Genomic DNA, 15,908 nt, shown 5'->3' on the forward strand with positions numbered 1-15,908 from the left:
GTTTATAGCAGTGTGAAGCTATGCAGCAAAATTATTTTACTGTGTGACATTTTTTCCAGAAATGATAGAACACTGTTCAAGTAGGTGATAAAATGGATAGTTGTTTTCATAGACAAATGGTTTTTCCTGATTTTTTTGCACTTACTTTGATTGCTTACCTGTTCTATCTGTGAAGTTCAGGAGTTCTAGGTGAATTTATAATTACAAGTAGTTAAAATCAGCTAACTTTGTCAACCCACCAGTTCATTGCTTGTAGGAATTCTGAAAGATGTTGGTAGTTTTCTTGACTGTATTTCCAACTTATACTTAGTTAATACGCCATGTATGTGGATAGTTTTTGTTAACTTACCTGAAAGGAGTTTATTTCAAGTCTTCACAACCTGAAATTTATCTTTGCACAGACAGAATTTGTTGTAAAATGAATCAAAGTCTTGAAGTCTTTCTGCAGCTGTGTTGATTTTAGTGGTCTGAAGGCTATGTTATTCTCTGTTCAGTGCATGATTAAAGCTACCTGACTTCAAACATAAAACATTCAAACTGTGCTGGACCTCAAGTGTATTCTGATTCAAATTTGACATGCAACTTACAAAAATATGTTTCAATGTATTCAGGATGTTTGCTGATTCAGCGATGATTTATGACTAAATATTCATAACTGTCACTCATAAATAATGAGAACAAGTGCTTTGCAAACATGTCTCATCTTAAATGTTATTGATATGCAAATTTTAATCTAACATGTGTACACATTTTATACAACTGCTATTGACCAGATTTGTCTGGTAATCATACTCCTTGGAAGTATAATTTCAAGCAAAGTGATATTTTATTTATATTTTTAATTACACAGATATTGTTTGTATATTTTGTAAAGAAAATTTTAAAAAGTAATATTATAAAATAGTGACCACAGATTAAAAGAAGTTGATGAAGGAACTAATTTGAGTTCCACACTGTAATGCGTTTTGGTGTTTAGAGCACAACTTTGTTCTCTTGGTTTGTTTCAAAACTGCTTAGATCCTTATAACAGAAATCTGCTCCATCCAGCATCCACATTCTCAGTTCTGGTCAGCATGGTGCAACAGAAGCCTCTACAGAACAATACCAGACCCTCTTAAAAGTGCATCTTTCACTGAAGACTTCACTGGGACTTCAAATTTCATTTTACATCATATAACTAGACTCTGGTGTAAGAGAAATGAACCACATCAGTTTTAAGTTGTCATATCCTAACAGAAAAGAAAACTAGACATTGTGCAGAAACAAATGAAAATAGAGGTCTGGCTGTACAAAAGTTGCAATAGCACTAAAATGTTCCACAGTGCTTCTCTGTGACAGGAAAACAGGAAAGGATCATGGGATAAGTGTGAAAAGACTCTCAAGTATATATGAAAATGTGTAAGAACTTTTCATTGTTCCGAAGTTGGTCTATGAGATGATGGCAAATTTCCAACCCTTCACCCTTCCTGTCAATTCATGTGTGTTTCTAAAGACAATTTAGAGAGCAAAGAAAGTGGAAATAGAACTGTCAACCTTTAAGTTAGTTATTTGTTGATTGAAAATGAAAACAGTTGTGATAAGGTCATTGTTTTTTTTTTAAAAGAAGTTAATTATTCCTCCGCTTGAAAGAAGTTGATAAATACTGCCTAGAAAATCACTAGATGAAAATTGTAAAAATAGAATTAGGTACAGATGATAATGACATTATCTGACTTTGTTATAGTGAAGACCTGTGTATGTTTTAGTCTATTTTCTGAAACTCACAAGATAATCACAGAATTGTAAGAGTTGAGGGGGATCAACTGGATTGGTAAGGTCAACCATGAATGTTTTAAGTATTTCAGTCACAATTTTTTTTTTTTTTTTTAATAGGGATGCCCTCTGCTTCTTTATTAGTTTATTTGCTTTTAGCGTTACTCATCCATTTCACATCTGGAGAAACAGAAGTGAAGTTCAGTGGACAAACAGAATTTGTAGTCAATGAAACAAGTACAACTGTTATACGTGTTGTAATTGAGAGGACAGGGAAGCCTGCTAACATCACAGCAATTGTGTCGGTAAGAAACTATGGCACTTATATTCTCAGCGACTAGTGATATCTTTCCGAAGAGCTTTTTGGGAAGTGTGGACTCAGATGAAAAATGTGATGAAAAACTCAGATGTGAAAAGTAATTGCCAGTATGGCTAATGATAAGTGAAAGCCACAAAAGTACCTTCCATACTTTATTTCCTCTTCTGTGAACTTCTAATTTCACTGTTCTCAAATGAAGAATAGCCTTTTTCACAATGGTTCATTCAAACCTTTAGTGCCTATAGGGATGATTCGGGTGTGGCAGCCATGCTGGTTCAGTTGCTTCTCTACATTTAGTCGCAGCGTCCAACTATAAACTTAATCTAGACCCTTTGCTGTTTTGACAGGACTTCCTTTGTAATCTCTCCTCTAACTACCTCATGTACAGTATTATCAGGGCAATTTTCTTCTGTTGATTGAGATGAATGGAGGACATAGAATACTTAATCTTACCAATTTTGGCAGTCAAATTTTTAATCTAAGTTGCATGCTTAGGCTCCTTCCAATGCCAAGAGTGAGACTGGAAGGCAGAGGGCAGTTAAATCCTAAGGTAAGTTTAATTAATGTAGAGTATTATGAAGGTGTACAGATCTGTACTTCCTGTACAGGAATAGCTTTTCCATTAAAAAACATGTTCATATGATGCATTATTGCAAAAGATACCCAGTTGCAAGGAAAGAGTTCATAAATTGTTCTGAATAAAGTGTTGTTTTATTGCTACCCCTTCACCCTGTTTATTCCGCATGAATACAAGGGGTTATTATCTGTATATTTTCTATCCAGAAATTGAACTATATGACAGCAGGGGAAATTGTGGGAGGAATTATGTGCAAAAAAGAGTGTATGAAATCTATTCAAATGAGTCCAGAAGATGTTGGGGGAAGAAGAAAGTGACATTGGATCATATACTTATTGCAGATTGATGGAGAAAACACAGGAGACTTTTTTGACACATATGCAGCTGCATTTATACCCGATACAGAAACAAACCGAACAGTGTATATATCTGTCTGTGATGACGATCTTCCAGAGGCTGATGAGACATTCACATTTCACTTGACACTACCAGTGAGTCTCAGTTCTTCAATTTATCTGTTCCCCAGAAAACAGTGAGTAAACTGACATAAATGAATGGCATTTAGATTATATAGATTTCAATGTAGTCCTACTGCTTGTGAGCATTAACAGGTAAGAACTAAAATCTGGAATCCAACCAGGATGGTGCTTACTACCCCTTGGGTTTGCCATTCCTGTGATTGTCTCTGTGTGATATTGCTGTGCTGTATAGACAGAGCCTGACACTTGAGGAGCACTGCATTCAGCTGTGGACATTTGAAGGTGCACAAGAGCACAGAAGAGTTAGATTCCTGTTTTGCTGCATAGACTGTGCCTGGAGGAGAGGGTGGAAGTAGCAGAAGAAAGAGGATGGCTTTCAGTCCTCCAGAAGCAGAGATTCAATAAGGCTTACCTCAAACCAAACAAACAATTTTATAAATACTTATCAATGTATTTCTTCATATTGTTCTATCTCAATATTGACATTTTTTTAGCTAACAGATCATGATTAAGTAAGATGTCAGTTCAATAAAGATAAATTCTGTATTTCATTGCCAATTATTACACATCTCAGGCTGTTTGCAGTGAATATGAAAATGCATATTTTCCCTTCTTTCTTTGATTTGTAAATGTAGCTCAATTTTACAATGCTGTAAAGACTTGCATCTTATAGCTGATATCCCAGTATATCCTTTAGATGGTATCCCAGTATAGTAGCTTCAAAGTTTCAGTTTTATACAAACGTTAGGGAAAAAAGAACAACTTTGGAATTTCTGGCAGTGCTAGATGCTTCATACCTAGTTTCCTATTGTTACAGTGTCTTTAATAGTTGTCAAACTATCTTTAATCATTTGCAAAGTTTGTTTCAAGCTATTTATTGTCGACTGTATAGAGTGCATTTCCTCAGTAAGTAGGAATTATTTTGGTACATTGTATTGCTTTAAATAATTTTCATTGTAATATGTATTATAAAAGATGTACATTTTTACAGACTAATATTTACACTTAAAAGTCAAATAAAAATGTTTATTTTTCCGCATATTTATTATGTTATTTTGTTTTTAATTTTAGAAACCATCTGCAAGGATAAAGCTTGGCTCACCCAAATCTGTCACTGTAACAATCTTATCAAATGACAATGCCTTTGGAATAATTTCTTTTAACATGGTATGGCTTTTTATATGGTATATGTAAAAATCTTAGAAAACATAAAGGTGAAATTGTCAAATATGCTGGTTAGTTATTCACCTGAATCCCTTGAAAATTGATTATGTGTTTCATCTCTGAAAACAGCTCTAGAGATAATTCATATGTATGTATGTGATTAATATATATATACAGCTTTAATATTTCTATATGCTTTTAGGTGTTGAGATGTTGCCTGAAATCCTCACACTTGGATGACTACCTATGTTGCTTACCTAAATATAAAACTGTTAAGAACTGTTCAGTCCCAGTGCCCCTCATCTATAAGTCAAGATCTAAATACAGTGTGGAAGAAGTATGCTTTATTACCAGCATTATGGCAATATAATTTGTAGAAGACTTCCCTGAAAAAAAATCTTAATATGAGAAATTTTTAGCACCACGGTACTAAGCCATGCTGCTCCCTGAATTGCTGTAATTCTTTTAAATTTTTCAGCTACAACAGTTTGAGACAGAGTCCATTCTAATATGGAGAAAACCTATTTTTAACAGGATTAGGAGCTCTTATAAATACTAGTGCTCATATGCCAGTGCTTAGTGTATATTAACTATGTTAATTTACTAAGAAAACCCAAACAGGAAAACCCACTTCTACATGCATAAGATGATAATTTTTTTATCTGAAATCTTTCAAGCTTTGTATTAGCTGAACTAATTGGTTGCTATGAAATGTATGCCAACAGTGGACTGGTTTGCAGATTGGATTAACTTGTCTGTGGGAGTTTGGTATTTCTATGGTAACAGTTTCTTCCTTCTGCTGTGATATTTGATCTGTGCCTGATTGCCTGTCCCTTTTCTTCCTCATTAGTCTGCCTTAATCACAGTGAATGAGCCCAAGGGCAGAAATGAATTTGTGCCTCTCAGTCTAATTAGGGAGAGAGGAACCTACGGGACAGTCATTGTAACTTTTGAGGTGAGTTCATCAAAAAGGATTCATACCTTTGTTGAATGAAACTGTGAGGCCGTAATTTATCAAAGTGTTCATTAAAGTGAAAGATGGACAAAATACCTGTGCCTACAATTGTTAATTCTGTTTCATAAAATGGATACTACCTTTCAAATGGAAAATATTGCAATTATCTGACTGCTTAATTTGAGGAAAAATTAGGATATATTAGAGAAAATTGGAGTATTCTCTGTCATTTAGGAAGGTATCTGAGGCAACATTAGTTAGTATTGTTAAAAAACAATGAGTATTAAGTGTGTAAGAAATTTCTTGTTTATTTCTTCAAAATTTATCTGTATTTTCAAATAAATGCCTGAGTCTTTAATGCTTGTGCCAAATTCAAATATGTAAGTTCAAAAAAGAGTTCAATATTTAGTGAAATTCCATATCTCTAAGACTGCAGTTTGAATTCCCAGAAACTTCAACCTTTCCAAATAATTACTTGAATATTTAGGCCATGATTACTTCATTTGAATGGGTTATAGTTATTGCCTTTATTGTGGGAGGGGTTGGTTTTTTGGGGGTGGGGATTTTTTTTTATCTAGCTCTGATTCTATTACGTTCTTTAAAATGAAAGTTAATTTTTTCATATGGAAATTTCTGTATAGGTTGTCTGGTCTTATACTTCATCAAAGGTTTAATGTGTCAAAATCTCAAAAGATTTGAACACGATGTTATGATGTTATTGCATATTAAATACAATATGTATAGATAATGTACAGAATGAGATTCTCTCTATAATTTATTGCAGTTCTGCTTGTTTTAACATTCAGTAAATTTTGCTACTGCACAATTAATCAGGTTCATCTCAGAATGCAGTTTATATACATATGTTGAAAATAATTTACAAGATATACTATTTCTTTTTAGGTTTCAATATTAATTGTAATTTCCTTAGTCACAAGTCAAGATAGAAAGGTCACAAAACCAGTAACTGCTATTATTCTGCCTTGGAACTGATTAGGAAATGTTAGTGATTTAAATGAAAAGATAATTACTATCCTTTCTGTTATTTAAAAGAGTCAATTAATGCATCAAAAGGTACCAAAGAGTCCTCATAGGCCTGTATGGAAGTAATTGTCTTCCTCTTTTTTTACTCTGAGTTACTCCATCTGCCAAAAAGAGCAGATTTTCACAACTGAATGTGTGTTCCTGTGATCAGGAGATGATTGAATAAATAGTCATTTGTTATGCGTGTCACACACTGTATATTGACTATTGTGCCACATTTTTATGCATGTTTTATGTATTTTTTATCATAAAAATCAACTATTTGCAGATAGAAGATGGACCAAACTCAGCTGAAGAAGACTTAGGTCCAGCCAGAGGGAACATTACGTTTGTGCCTGGGAGATCAGTGTTGATTTATAATTTAACAGTGCTTGATGATCAGGTAAGAACAAGCTGACTTTGGTTTTGGTTTGGATATATGGAAAGTTAACTGCTGTTCAGGAGACACTTTGGATTAAATTACAAAAATTTAAACAGGCTTTAAACAGGGATAGAAGTGCTTCTGCTTCATAAAGTTGTTTTGTCTCAATGGGCTATTATTTAATAATTTCATTTTTTTAGTGCTGCCTCTGTAGTTACCATCAGTGAATTTTTAGTTTCTGAACATACCCTGACTGCTCTGATTAGACCTGTTAGGGGCTACACACTAAATCTATAAATAATGAGGAAAGCATTTTACTTTTTATTCAGATGGAATACTCAGGTCCTTGCATGGCCAAGGATGGGGTTCTTGAACTAGATGCAGGTTTATGTATTAGACTGACCTTTCTATATTTAACTTTTCTATGTTTCTTTTAAATGTTCTTTGTTTTTCCCTAATTATCTGCCTTGCAAATTCAAACTAGGTTTGCAGAATGAACTCAGGTTATCCTTTTTGTCTTTATCAATTGTTTAGGCAAAAGGAACCTAATCATAACACTGCTTACATGATGCATTTTGATTATGTTCTCAGTGATGCCTGTGTAGCTCCTCTGCCTTTGGTCAACAGTGCATAAAAATGCAGTTTATTCTTTGTTAACTTGATTGCCCTCGCTTCTGAGAAGAGCAGACATGTTACGTTTGCTGCTAAAGAAAGAATAAAGCACACAAAATTTGGAGGGAAAAGACAGATTAAAAAAATTGTGCATTTTTTATCTAGATGTGTTTCAAGGCAGAAACATACTTTAAAAAATACCAAAAGCAGATAACATTCCTAAAAGAAAAGAGAGTCTTGTGGAGAACATGAACACTAAGCGATAACTAAAAATTTTCAGGTTTTAGATTGGTCTTTGAGAAGAACCTGTGTATATGCTGTGAGCCTTTCTTGCTATTTCAAGTAAAGTAAACATAGTCTTCTAGTTTTTCATTTGTGTTTTTCCATTTTCTTACAGTTTTCTGTTGTTTTTTTTTTAATTTATAATGAGTTTGAGAAGGAAATAGAGGCACCAAAATAAGTGAAGATGATACAGAACAACTTAATAAGGAAATTCACTAGAAAAATTGTGTAGGAAAAAAGTGCCTGTCACAAAAGAGAGCGACTTTAAAGCAATTTTTTACATACTTCTGTTAATTATAAAAACCAGTTTCCCATGTCTATACCGATACTAATATTAAAAGACTGTGCCAGACTGCTATGTAGAAACTTCTCTTTCAGATTAGATGTAGTATTTCTGTAACTTATATGCAGAAAAAAATTTTTTTTTTCCTTCAAGAAGTACTCAACATTCTTTTCCTCAAAGTTTGATCTGTACAGCTGTGGCTGGTCCACTCACTGAAAGTCTTCCACAGACACACACAAAAGGTTAATTCTGTGTAAAAATCGTTTATTGATGATGATGATGATGGAATGCACAAGAATTCAGTGTTACTCTCAGAGCTTAATTTTAGCTGTTAGGATCAAAGTTAAGAAAAACAATGAAACAGCTATTGTTCTGAATTATGTAGCCCTTTTCCTACAGAAAGTAGGGGACTGCAGATCTGATCTCTACAGTACTACATTTATTACTGTATTTATTTCCTTCTTAGTGAGGGATTATGGAAACTTTGTTAACAGAAAATTAAAGAGGCAAGAAAGCACTGAAAATCCTTCATGTTTTTGTCTTTGAAGTCTGACTGGATTTTTAATGATCAGTCATGACGCCATTAAAAACTCTAGCATGTCCCACTTATAAGAGATGCTAAGATGTAAACTACGACTTAAGTTATGGATACATTTTGACTCTCTTAAGTGTATATTTTTGTGATGCCAGATGGCATCACAAATGAAATACAAATTAGCATTTATTCTAATGAGGTAAACTGAGCATGTGGTATCTCAGTATAGGATGGAGGTGACTGAGAGCATCCAGATCTCACATTGACAACAAAATCCTGCATCGGTTGACAGCATTATGGAAGTTTCAGTGTCACAAGCCAAACAAGGATATCGTACCCACTTTCCTAGTCCTAGAAAAGGATCTGAGGGTGGCCAATAAACAAATGAGTGTTAAAGAGAAAGACATATTGGACAGCAGGGTTTTCAGAACCTTTTTTGCTCAGTAAACAGAAGTGCATGAAAAGGATTGGTCAACTTTATAGCAGACCATTAGCAAAAGAACTGTAATTTTGTCCTGGAATTCATCTCAGAAGAAAATGCTAACGGTTTCCAGTAGTCCACAGTAAGGATGAGATGCAAAGATCATAAATAATTTTTTAAAATTTACTTTTTACCTATGTGTATTAATAAAATAATCATATTTTTTCAGCTTCATAGCTTTAGCAAATCAGGATTTGGGAGATAAAATATAGAATCATAGAATCATATAGTACGCCAAGTTGGAAGGGACCCATGTGAATATTGAGTCCAACTCTGGCGTTTGCATAGAACACCCCAAGAATCACACCATGTGCCTCCATATATATATATTTATATAGCAATATAAAGCAAAAATATCATTCTTAATTCTGTAATTTGTGGTTTATAAGCCATTTTTTATGATCTGCTGCATCAGATACCAAAGTTGTTTTGTAGAAATGCCAAAATCTAAATAATTGCTAGGCACAAAAAATACTTTTCTCAGATCTGTGATGGAAATTTTCTCTGTGATTGTGGGTTTGTCTGAACATAGGATGTGTTCGTTTTCCGGTTGTATAGAGACGGATGGGCCAAGGTAGCTCTTGTCCATAAGTTTTTCCTGTATTCTCTCAGGCACATGTAAAGGTAGATCAGTATCAACATTCAAAAAAAATGATGTAAATCTAATTTTGTTTCCAAATAGAGGTGGCTGCCAAAAGTGGCAGTTGGTCTCCAGATACTCTCAAGCTGTAAAGATCCAGATTTTTCTGATTCTTCGCTAATTTTTGTCTTTTTGTTTGACTTTCCCCCCTTTTTCGTATTGTCAGAGCTCAGAAGTGTGTTTTAAGAAAATAGAGACGTTCAATTTTGAGAAGGGATTTTTAGCTAAAATTAAAAGCAGGACTTCTCTCCTGCTTGTTTTAATATGAAATAAACTTTCTCAAGTTTGTATCATTTTTCTGCAAAATATATAAACTGTATTTCTCAGTATGAATGTTCCGCATATATTTGAAATGTGACTTACACCCAGTTGCTAATATTATTTTTCCAGATACCTGAAAATGATGAAATCTTTGTTGTTCGTCTGAAGAGTGTGGAGGGAGGGGCTGAAATCAACAACACAAAAAATTCCGTTTGGATTAATATTAAGAAAAATGACAGTCCCGTGCGTTTTGTTCAGAGTGCTTTTATGGTGCCTGAGGAAGATGATGTGGTAACAATCCAAGTGGTTCGTGGTAAGGATGTCAGTGGAAAATTAATTGGACCTGATGAAGATGAAGTCTCTGTCTGTTATGCCATTTTAACTGGGGATTCAACAGCACATGCACAGCTTAACGTAGACTTCCTAGATCTACAGCCAAATACAACTCTTGTTTTCCCACCTCTAGTTCACGAAATGTATTTGAAATTTAAAATCCTTGATGATGCCATACCAGAAATTGCTGAGACGTTTCAGATTATGCTTCTTGAGGACACTTTGCAGGGAGATGCTGTTTTGATTTATCCATCTGTTGTTCATGTCACTATCCAACCGAATGATAAACCCTACGGAGTGCTATCAATCAACAGTGTTCTGCTAGCTCACCCTGTTACCATTGATGAAGACCAAATTTCAAGGTACTAAAATCTAGTATCTAGTCTGTTTAAGAGATTTGTTTGGCATTGTTAAACATCCTTAGGATATCATTAAAAGTAATTATAAAATCACTGCTAAAATATAATGTGGAAATTACTCAGTGTGTTGTTGTTGTTATCAACTTTATCTACGAAGAGTTCAAGGAAGTGGGAATGTCTAATTATGCAGGAAGTATTTTAATATTTATAAACTGTATGTAAATAAATCATAACTATTCAATCACTTCATATGAATAGTGAAAAACCCTTAATCCAAAGGCAGGATCAGTTGTGATGCTGCTACACACTAGTTTAGTGGGAAATAGATTTCTGTCTTCTTCCTTGGTAAACCTTTGTATTTACTATCTATAAAACCAGTCTCTGGTTAAAGAAATTGAGTGTATTTCATGAGTGTCTCCCTTGATGCTCTACTTTAAATTCAAAAGTAATTTAAATATGTGTAATTTTACAGAGAGATTAAAATCGAAGTCCTGTACAAATTTTATAGGCAGGAATGATACACAATATTGACAATCACAATAAAAATGTCCGCTGCTAGTTACTGATAGAAGTTCATCCCCAAAGAAACAGATAATGCCTCTAACTATCATACTATGAACAATTTTGGAAGAATATTTTATGTTATGTAGAGCCCAGCACTTGAGTACTCATCTTTCCTTCTTATACACAGTAAAAAAATAAATCTTACTTTCTAAATTTTTGTAAGTCAAGATTCTGAGACTTTTTGTTGTAGTCATGTGCTCATCAGATGCAGGCAACCTGACATTTCCAGTATCATAAATATCAATAACTGAATATATTTTCAGTACAGATGCAAATAGATCATTCAAAATCATTATTTAAATGTTCATGCTTAACAATTGTTCATGATGTAGAAAAGTAATAGACAAAAAGTTTTCTGAAATTTCACTTTCATTTCTCAAGGCAAATGTAAAATGTGCCCAGTCTCCACTTCTCAGTATCTTTCTTGCTGTAAACAAAATGGGTTCTAACAAACATCTTTAGTGACATTACAAAGAGCTTATGAATAAACACTGAGTCTTACATGTGTGTTATGATTTCACAAACTGTAAGCCCTGAGTCAAATGTCTGCTGAAACCACTTAGATCAGTGTAAATATTTTAGAGAGTCAATAACCAGGAAGCCAGTGGTAAGTATGATTTTATACAGTGGGTCTTTGTTTTCATTCAAAACCACAGGTTTGAAGGGATCACAATCGTAAGAAATGGTGGAACACATGGAAATGTTTCTGTTTCCTGGGTTATAATCCGAAATAGCAGTGATCCCTCACCTGTGACTGCAGACCTTCTTCCAGAGGCTGGAGAAATAAGTTTTGATCAAGGACAGATGCTGGTGACACTTTTTCTGGACATTATTAATGATGATATACCAGAAGAGGCAGAGCCCTACCTACTGAAACTCTTACCTCATACAATACAGGGAGGTGCAGAAGTCAGTGAGCCATCTGAGGTAAGTTTGCTTTTAAAATTCTTTTGGAGAAGGTAATAATGGGTAACAAAGACTTTAACAGTTTTAATAACATTGGTTGATTGGCTGAACTGGTGAAAGGATTTAGTCTTGAATAGAAATCAAACAAATTAATCCTTAATATGATCTTATTGTATAGAACCATATCTAAAGTATTTGACTTACATAATGCCAGACCTTTTTACTGTGGCAGCATTCAGTTTAGATTATTCCCAGCATGCACAGCATTGCATAAATGCTGTCTCAAGTGACTGCTTCTAAGATAACACAGGAAGGTTATTTTCACTTGATCATTTGCTGTTTTAATGATTACTGAAATGTTGTACAGAGTAACAAGTTAAAGGGAAGGGATTGGTGATTAAGACTGTAACCTCTGAACTGTTAAATAAAGGGTGGTTAGCATTGCAAACAGTTCTGTGACTTGACTCCCTGCTTTGTCTTTTTAAAAAAATATTTGGAATGATCTTGGTGAATAAAATGAATTTTTTGACAATCTGAAACATTTTTAAATTACTCACTTTGTCTGCTGAACCAAAAAATCAGTTTTTCAGAGCTCATTCTGGCACATGGATAATACATAGCGGGAAAGTTGCCACTGTCAATGCTGTGTACAAAGAATGCTTTGGGACTGTCAGTCTGATTTCTCTTCTGAGTACCAGTTCACTAAGGAAAAAAGTGTGTGGTGACAGTCAGGACATGCTTTCATGAATGCATGAAACTATGATATAGAGTAATGCAACATAGAGTAAATGATGCCATTTTCTGCTTTGCAGCTTCTATTTTACATTCAGGACAGTGATGATGTTTATGGCCTAATAAAATTCTATCCTTTGGAGAATCAGAAGATTGAAAGTAATCCAATGGGACGGTTTCTATCCTTGAGTTTTGCAAGAGAAGGAGGAACATTTGGAGATGTGCAGTTGGTTTATACTGCACTGTATATTCCAGCCGGAGCTCTGGATCCTGAGAGAGCAAAAGGTGGCATTCTGAATATTTCTAAAAGAAGCATTCTCATCTTTCCAGAAGGAAAAACACAAGATACTATAAATATACCAATTAGAAATGATGCATTTCTTCAGAACGGAGCTCATTTCCTCATACAGGTATCTCAATTGTGTGTTTGGGGATTTTTTTTAGCCTGTGTAGTATAAAGGATATAATTTAATAGTGGCTGCTTCCCTTTAAATTTAATTAAAATGGTCCTGCCTGTTGGAAAACAAAAAAAGGAAATACAAAAGTGGTTAGCTCTGTAGCCAAGAAAACTTTCTTTTTTAGAGACAGCTTCCATAAATCTGCCATAAAGAGCTTTATTCTTAATCGTTATTTACTAATTACACAATTTAAAAAAAACAGACTGTTGTAATAGGATTCAGGTATTACTCATGAAATTTAACAAAATTTTGCAGAGGTTAGTTACCTTTTCAGGTATGTTATTTTGTCAACCCCTTCGCTTTCGTAACCAAATTAAAGCTCCTGAGTTAGAGAAGCATGACAAATTTTAGGAAACACAAACGAGTAAATAGAAACTCAAATTAGTCAAACATATATTTAATTTATATGCAAATTGGATCAGAGAACTTGAAAATTATTTTTTGCAGTTCCCTCTGTACATGCCATTCTGATTTTTTCTTTTTTTTTTTTTTTTCTGTCTGAATTTGTAAGAAGGGAGCTTCTATCATTGCTCATAAGATTGGCTGGAAAAATTCACTAAAACTATGCCTTTGAAAGAAAACTGGATTTTCTGCAAAAATGCTTAAAGAAATAATTTCCATTTTCTAATTAATTTTTTCATTTTTCACTGGAGAAAGCCAAATTTTCTTACTTGATAGCAAGTTACTGTTCAGATATGCTTCTGTGAGAGATCCTGGGCATTGTAATCAGTAATTGTTATACTATTTTCTCATCTGCAGTTAAGACTACACCATTATCTCTACTTCCTCTGATTAACTATTGCCACTCTGGTTGTCTGGGATCATAAACCCAGGGAGCGATCTTGATGCACAGACAAAGGGATGACTTGGTGCATCCAAAGCCCAAATCTCAGAGTAATTTCTTAGTTCTTTTTGATCCTTTCATTTTAAGTCATGTGTCTTTTAAAATTTTCAAGTAGAGATGTTGATGTTAAATCACAAATGTAAAATTTGTAGGTTTTGTCTTTAATTCATAGTCTACCAAAGATGTTTTAATTACTTCTGGAATCTTGAAAATATTTCTTTCCTCCACCTCTTCACCCATACATTCTCTTAAACAAAAAAAAAGAGCAAAAAAATATTGTCAGAATTATATTACTGTTTTACTAGCACACACTGTTTCTACATTCACAGTTAGACAGGGAATTGTGTTCTGAAATATAAGAATAATTTTATGTATTTTACCATCTGCATGAGATTTGAAAGATCTGTAGAAGAATTGAAATATCTAATTCCAAGACCTTTTTAGATGATAGATTAGAAATAGCATCTCAATGTGGACTATGGACAAGACATACATGTGACAAGTATTTCAGAATGTAGGCACTTGGCCTGGCTTTTTGAACTGCAGATTCCAGGGAAATGGGAGGTGGCTGTTCTATACTTTCTCCATGTACCATAAAAATCTTTTTATTTGAATAAACAACATCAGAGGCAACTTTCAGCACAAATAATTCATTTAGAGAAGGAACTAAAATACCCTTATTTATCACTATGACAATCATTCTACATTGTGAATAAATGATAATCTGAGCGAGCCTTTTTAGAATGAGAAAACTACAGAGTCTGTACTAGGTCCAATAAAGTATCAGCTCAGGAATCAGGGGAGGAGGGGCAGAGAAAGAAATGAAGCTTCAACACAGCTAGAGAATGGATAGAGGAAATGCAAAAGTGAGATTAACATTCTTCAGTGACATCTTCAATTAAATAACCTATTGTTGTTTGACATGCATGCTGCTTCTGGTATGGACAGAAAGATTAATTTAATAAACTACTTGGCATTATTCAATTCACAATCCATTCTGCTTTAAGAGGAAACACTGAATTTTAAAAAATCTTGATACTTAATTAATTATTACTTTGATCTCCAAGTTAGTGTCCAAAATCAGAAGCACTTAACAAAAGGAATTCTTTCAGCTCTATAGTATTTCAGAAACTTTTCTGAGCTAACAGTGGTCTATCTGCGTGCTGTTAATTGTGCAATCAGGGCCTACTGATCTAAGAAAGCTTCGAAAACGAGCGAAACAAACAGTCCCACCCTCTGTTCCTCAGACTCCCAATAACTGGCTTGTATGGTTGAGTATCAGTTGCTGAATACAGTATTTATAACACAATTTCCATCTATCATCAAATAAACTATGCATAAATATTGTTGACTGTTTCTTAAGCAACAGTAGTACAAAGTATGATACGGCCCAAGTTTTAAGAATCAAAAGGCTTTCAAACTCGTGAGTTGAATTGGTGATTCATGATCCCTGTATGGATTTAAATAAGAACACTTCCCTCTCCTCCACTAAAACCTGTATAATAGCATCTGATAACTCCAGGCAAAAGCATACTAGTGGGAGTTAAAAGTTGTTTGTCGGTGGTTCGCGCACCAGTTAAATGTTTACAAATCAGCTGTGGAAACATTTATTGTTATGATGCATGTAGACAGAATCTCCTGTTGGTATAAATTATATTTGAAAGAAATACTAAAAAAAGGAAGATTCTGCTTTCCTTGCCGTGTCAGTGCTGCTGATGGGCCTGGTGAATGGTATTTTCTATTCAAAGAAAGAATAAACGTTTTTCTATTTCTTCTTAGTATAAATAAATCATAAAAAAATACAGTAACACAAGAGGAGGATATGGTTTTGAAATTCTGTACTGATTTTCAATTCTGAATGTAATTTTAACCTATTAGTTATTGTAAATAGAGAAGTTCTTAAAGTTGTACAAAAGAGGAAAGATTGAATCATTCTTTGGCTTCCTCAGAGGCTATAAGTTAATATG

General features: G+C 34.0%; 1 protein-coding gene across 10 annotated transcripts in view; it reads left to right on the forward strand.

The window, feature by feature from the left end:
* ADGRV1 (adhesion G protein-coupled receptor V1) overlaps nucleotides 1-15,908 on the forward strand; it is a 274,930-nt gene that overhangs the window by 19,485 nt on the left and 239,537 nt on the right. For 9 of the 10 annotated variants that reach the window (XM_064642967.1, XM_064642974.1, XM_064642968.1 and 6 more), the window contains 8 exons: nucleotides 1,873-2,057; nucleotides 2,990-3,139; nucleotides 4,199-4,294; nucleotides 5,142-5,246; nucleotides 6,559-6,672; nucleotides 9,875-10,440; nucleotides 11,658-11,928; nucleotides 12,720-13,049. In XM_064642967.1, coding sequence (XP_064499037.1) covers nucleotides 1,873-2,057; nucleotides 2,990-3,139; nucleotides 4,199-4,294; nucleotides 5,142-5,246; nucleotides 6,559-6,672; nucleotides 9,875-10,440; nucleotides 11,658-11,928; nucleotides 12,720-13,049 — 1,817 coding nt within the window. Of the gene's footprint in view, nucleotides 1-1,872; nucleotides 2,058-2,989; nucleotides 3,140-4,198; nucleotides 4,295-5,141; nucleotides 5,247-6,558; nucleotides 6,673-9,874; nucleotides 10,441-11,657; nucleotides 11,929-12,719; nucleotides 13,050-13,890; nucleotides 13,992-15,908 lie in introns of those variants that run through there. The other variant, XM_064642975.1, reaches the window with a different exon arrangement.

This window comes from Pseudopipra pipra, chromosome Z (assembly GCF_036250125.1).
Source record: "Pseudopipra pipra isolate bDixPip1 chromosome Z, bDixPip1.hap1, whole genome shotgun sequence".
In the NCBI taxonomy this organism is placed as follows: domain Eukaryota; kingdom Metazoa; phylum Chordata; class Aves; order Passeriformes; family Pipridae; genus Pseudopipra; species Pseudopipra pipra.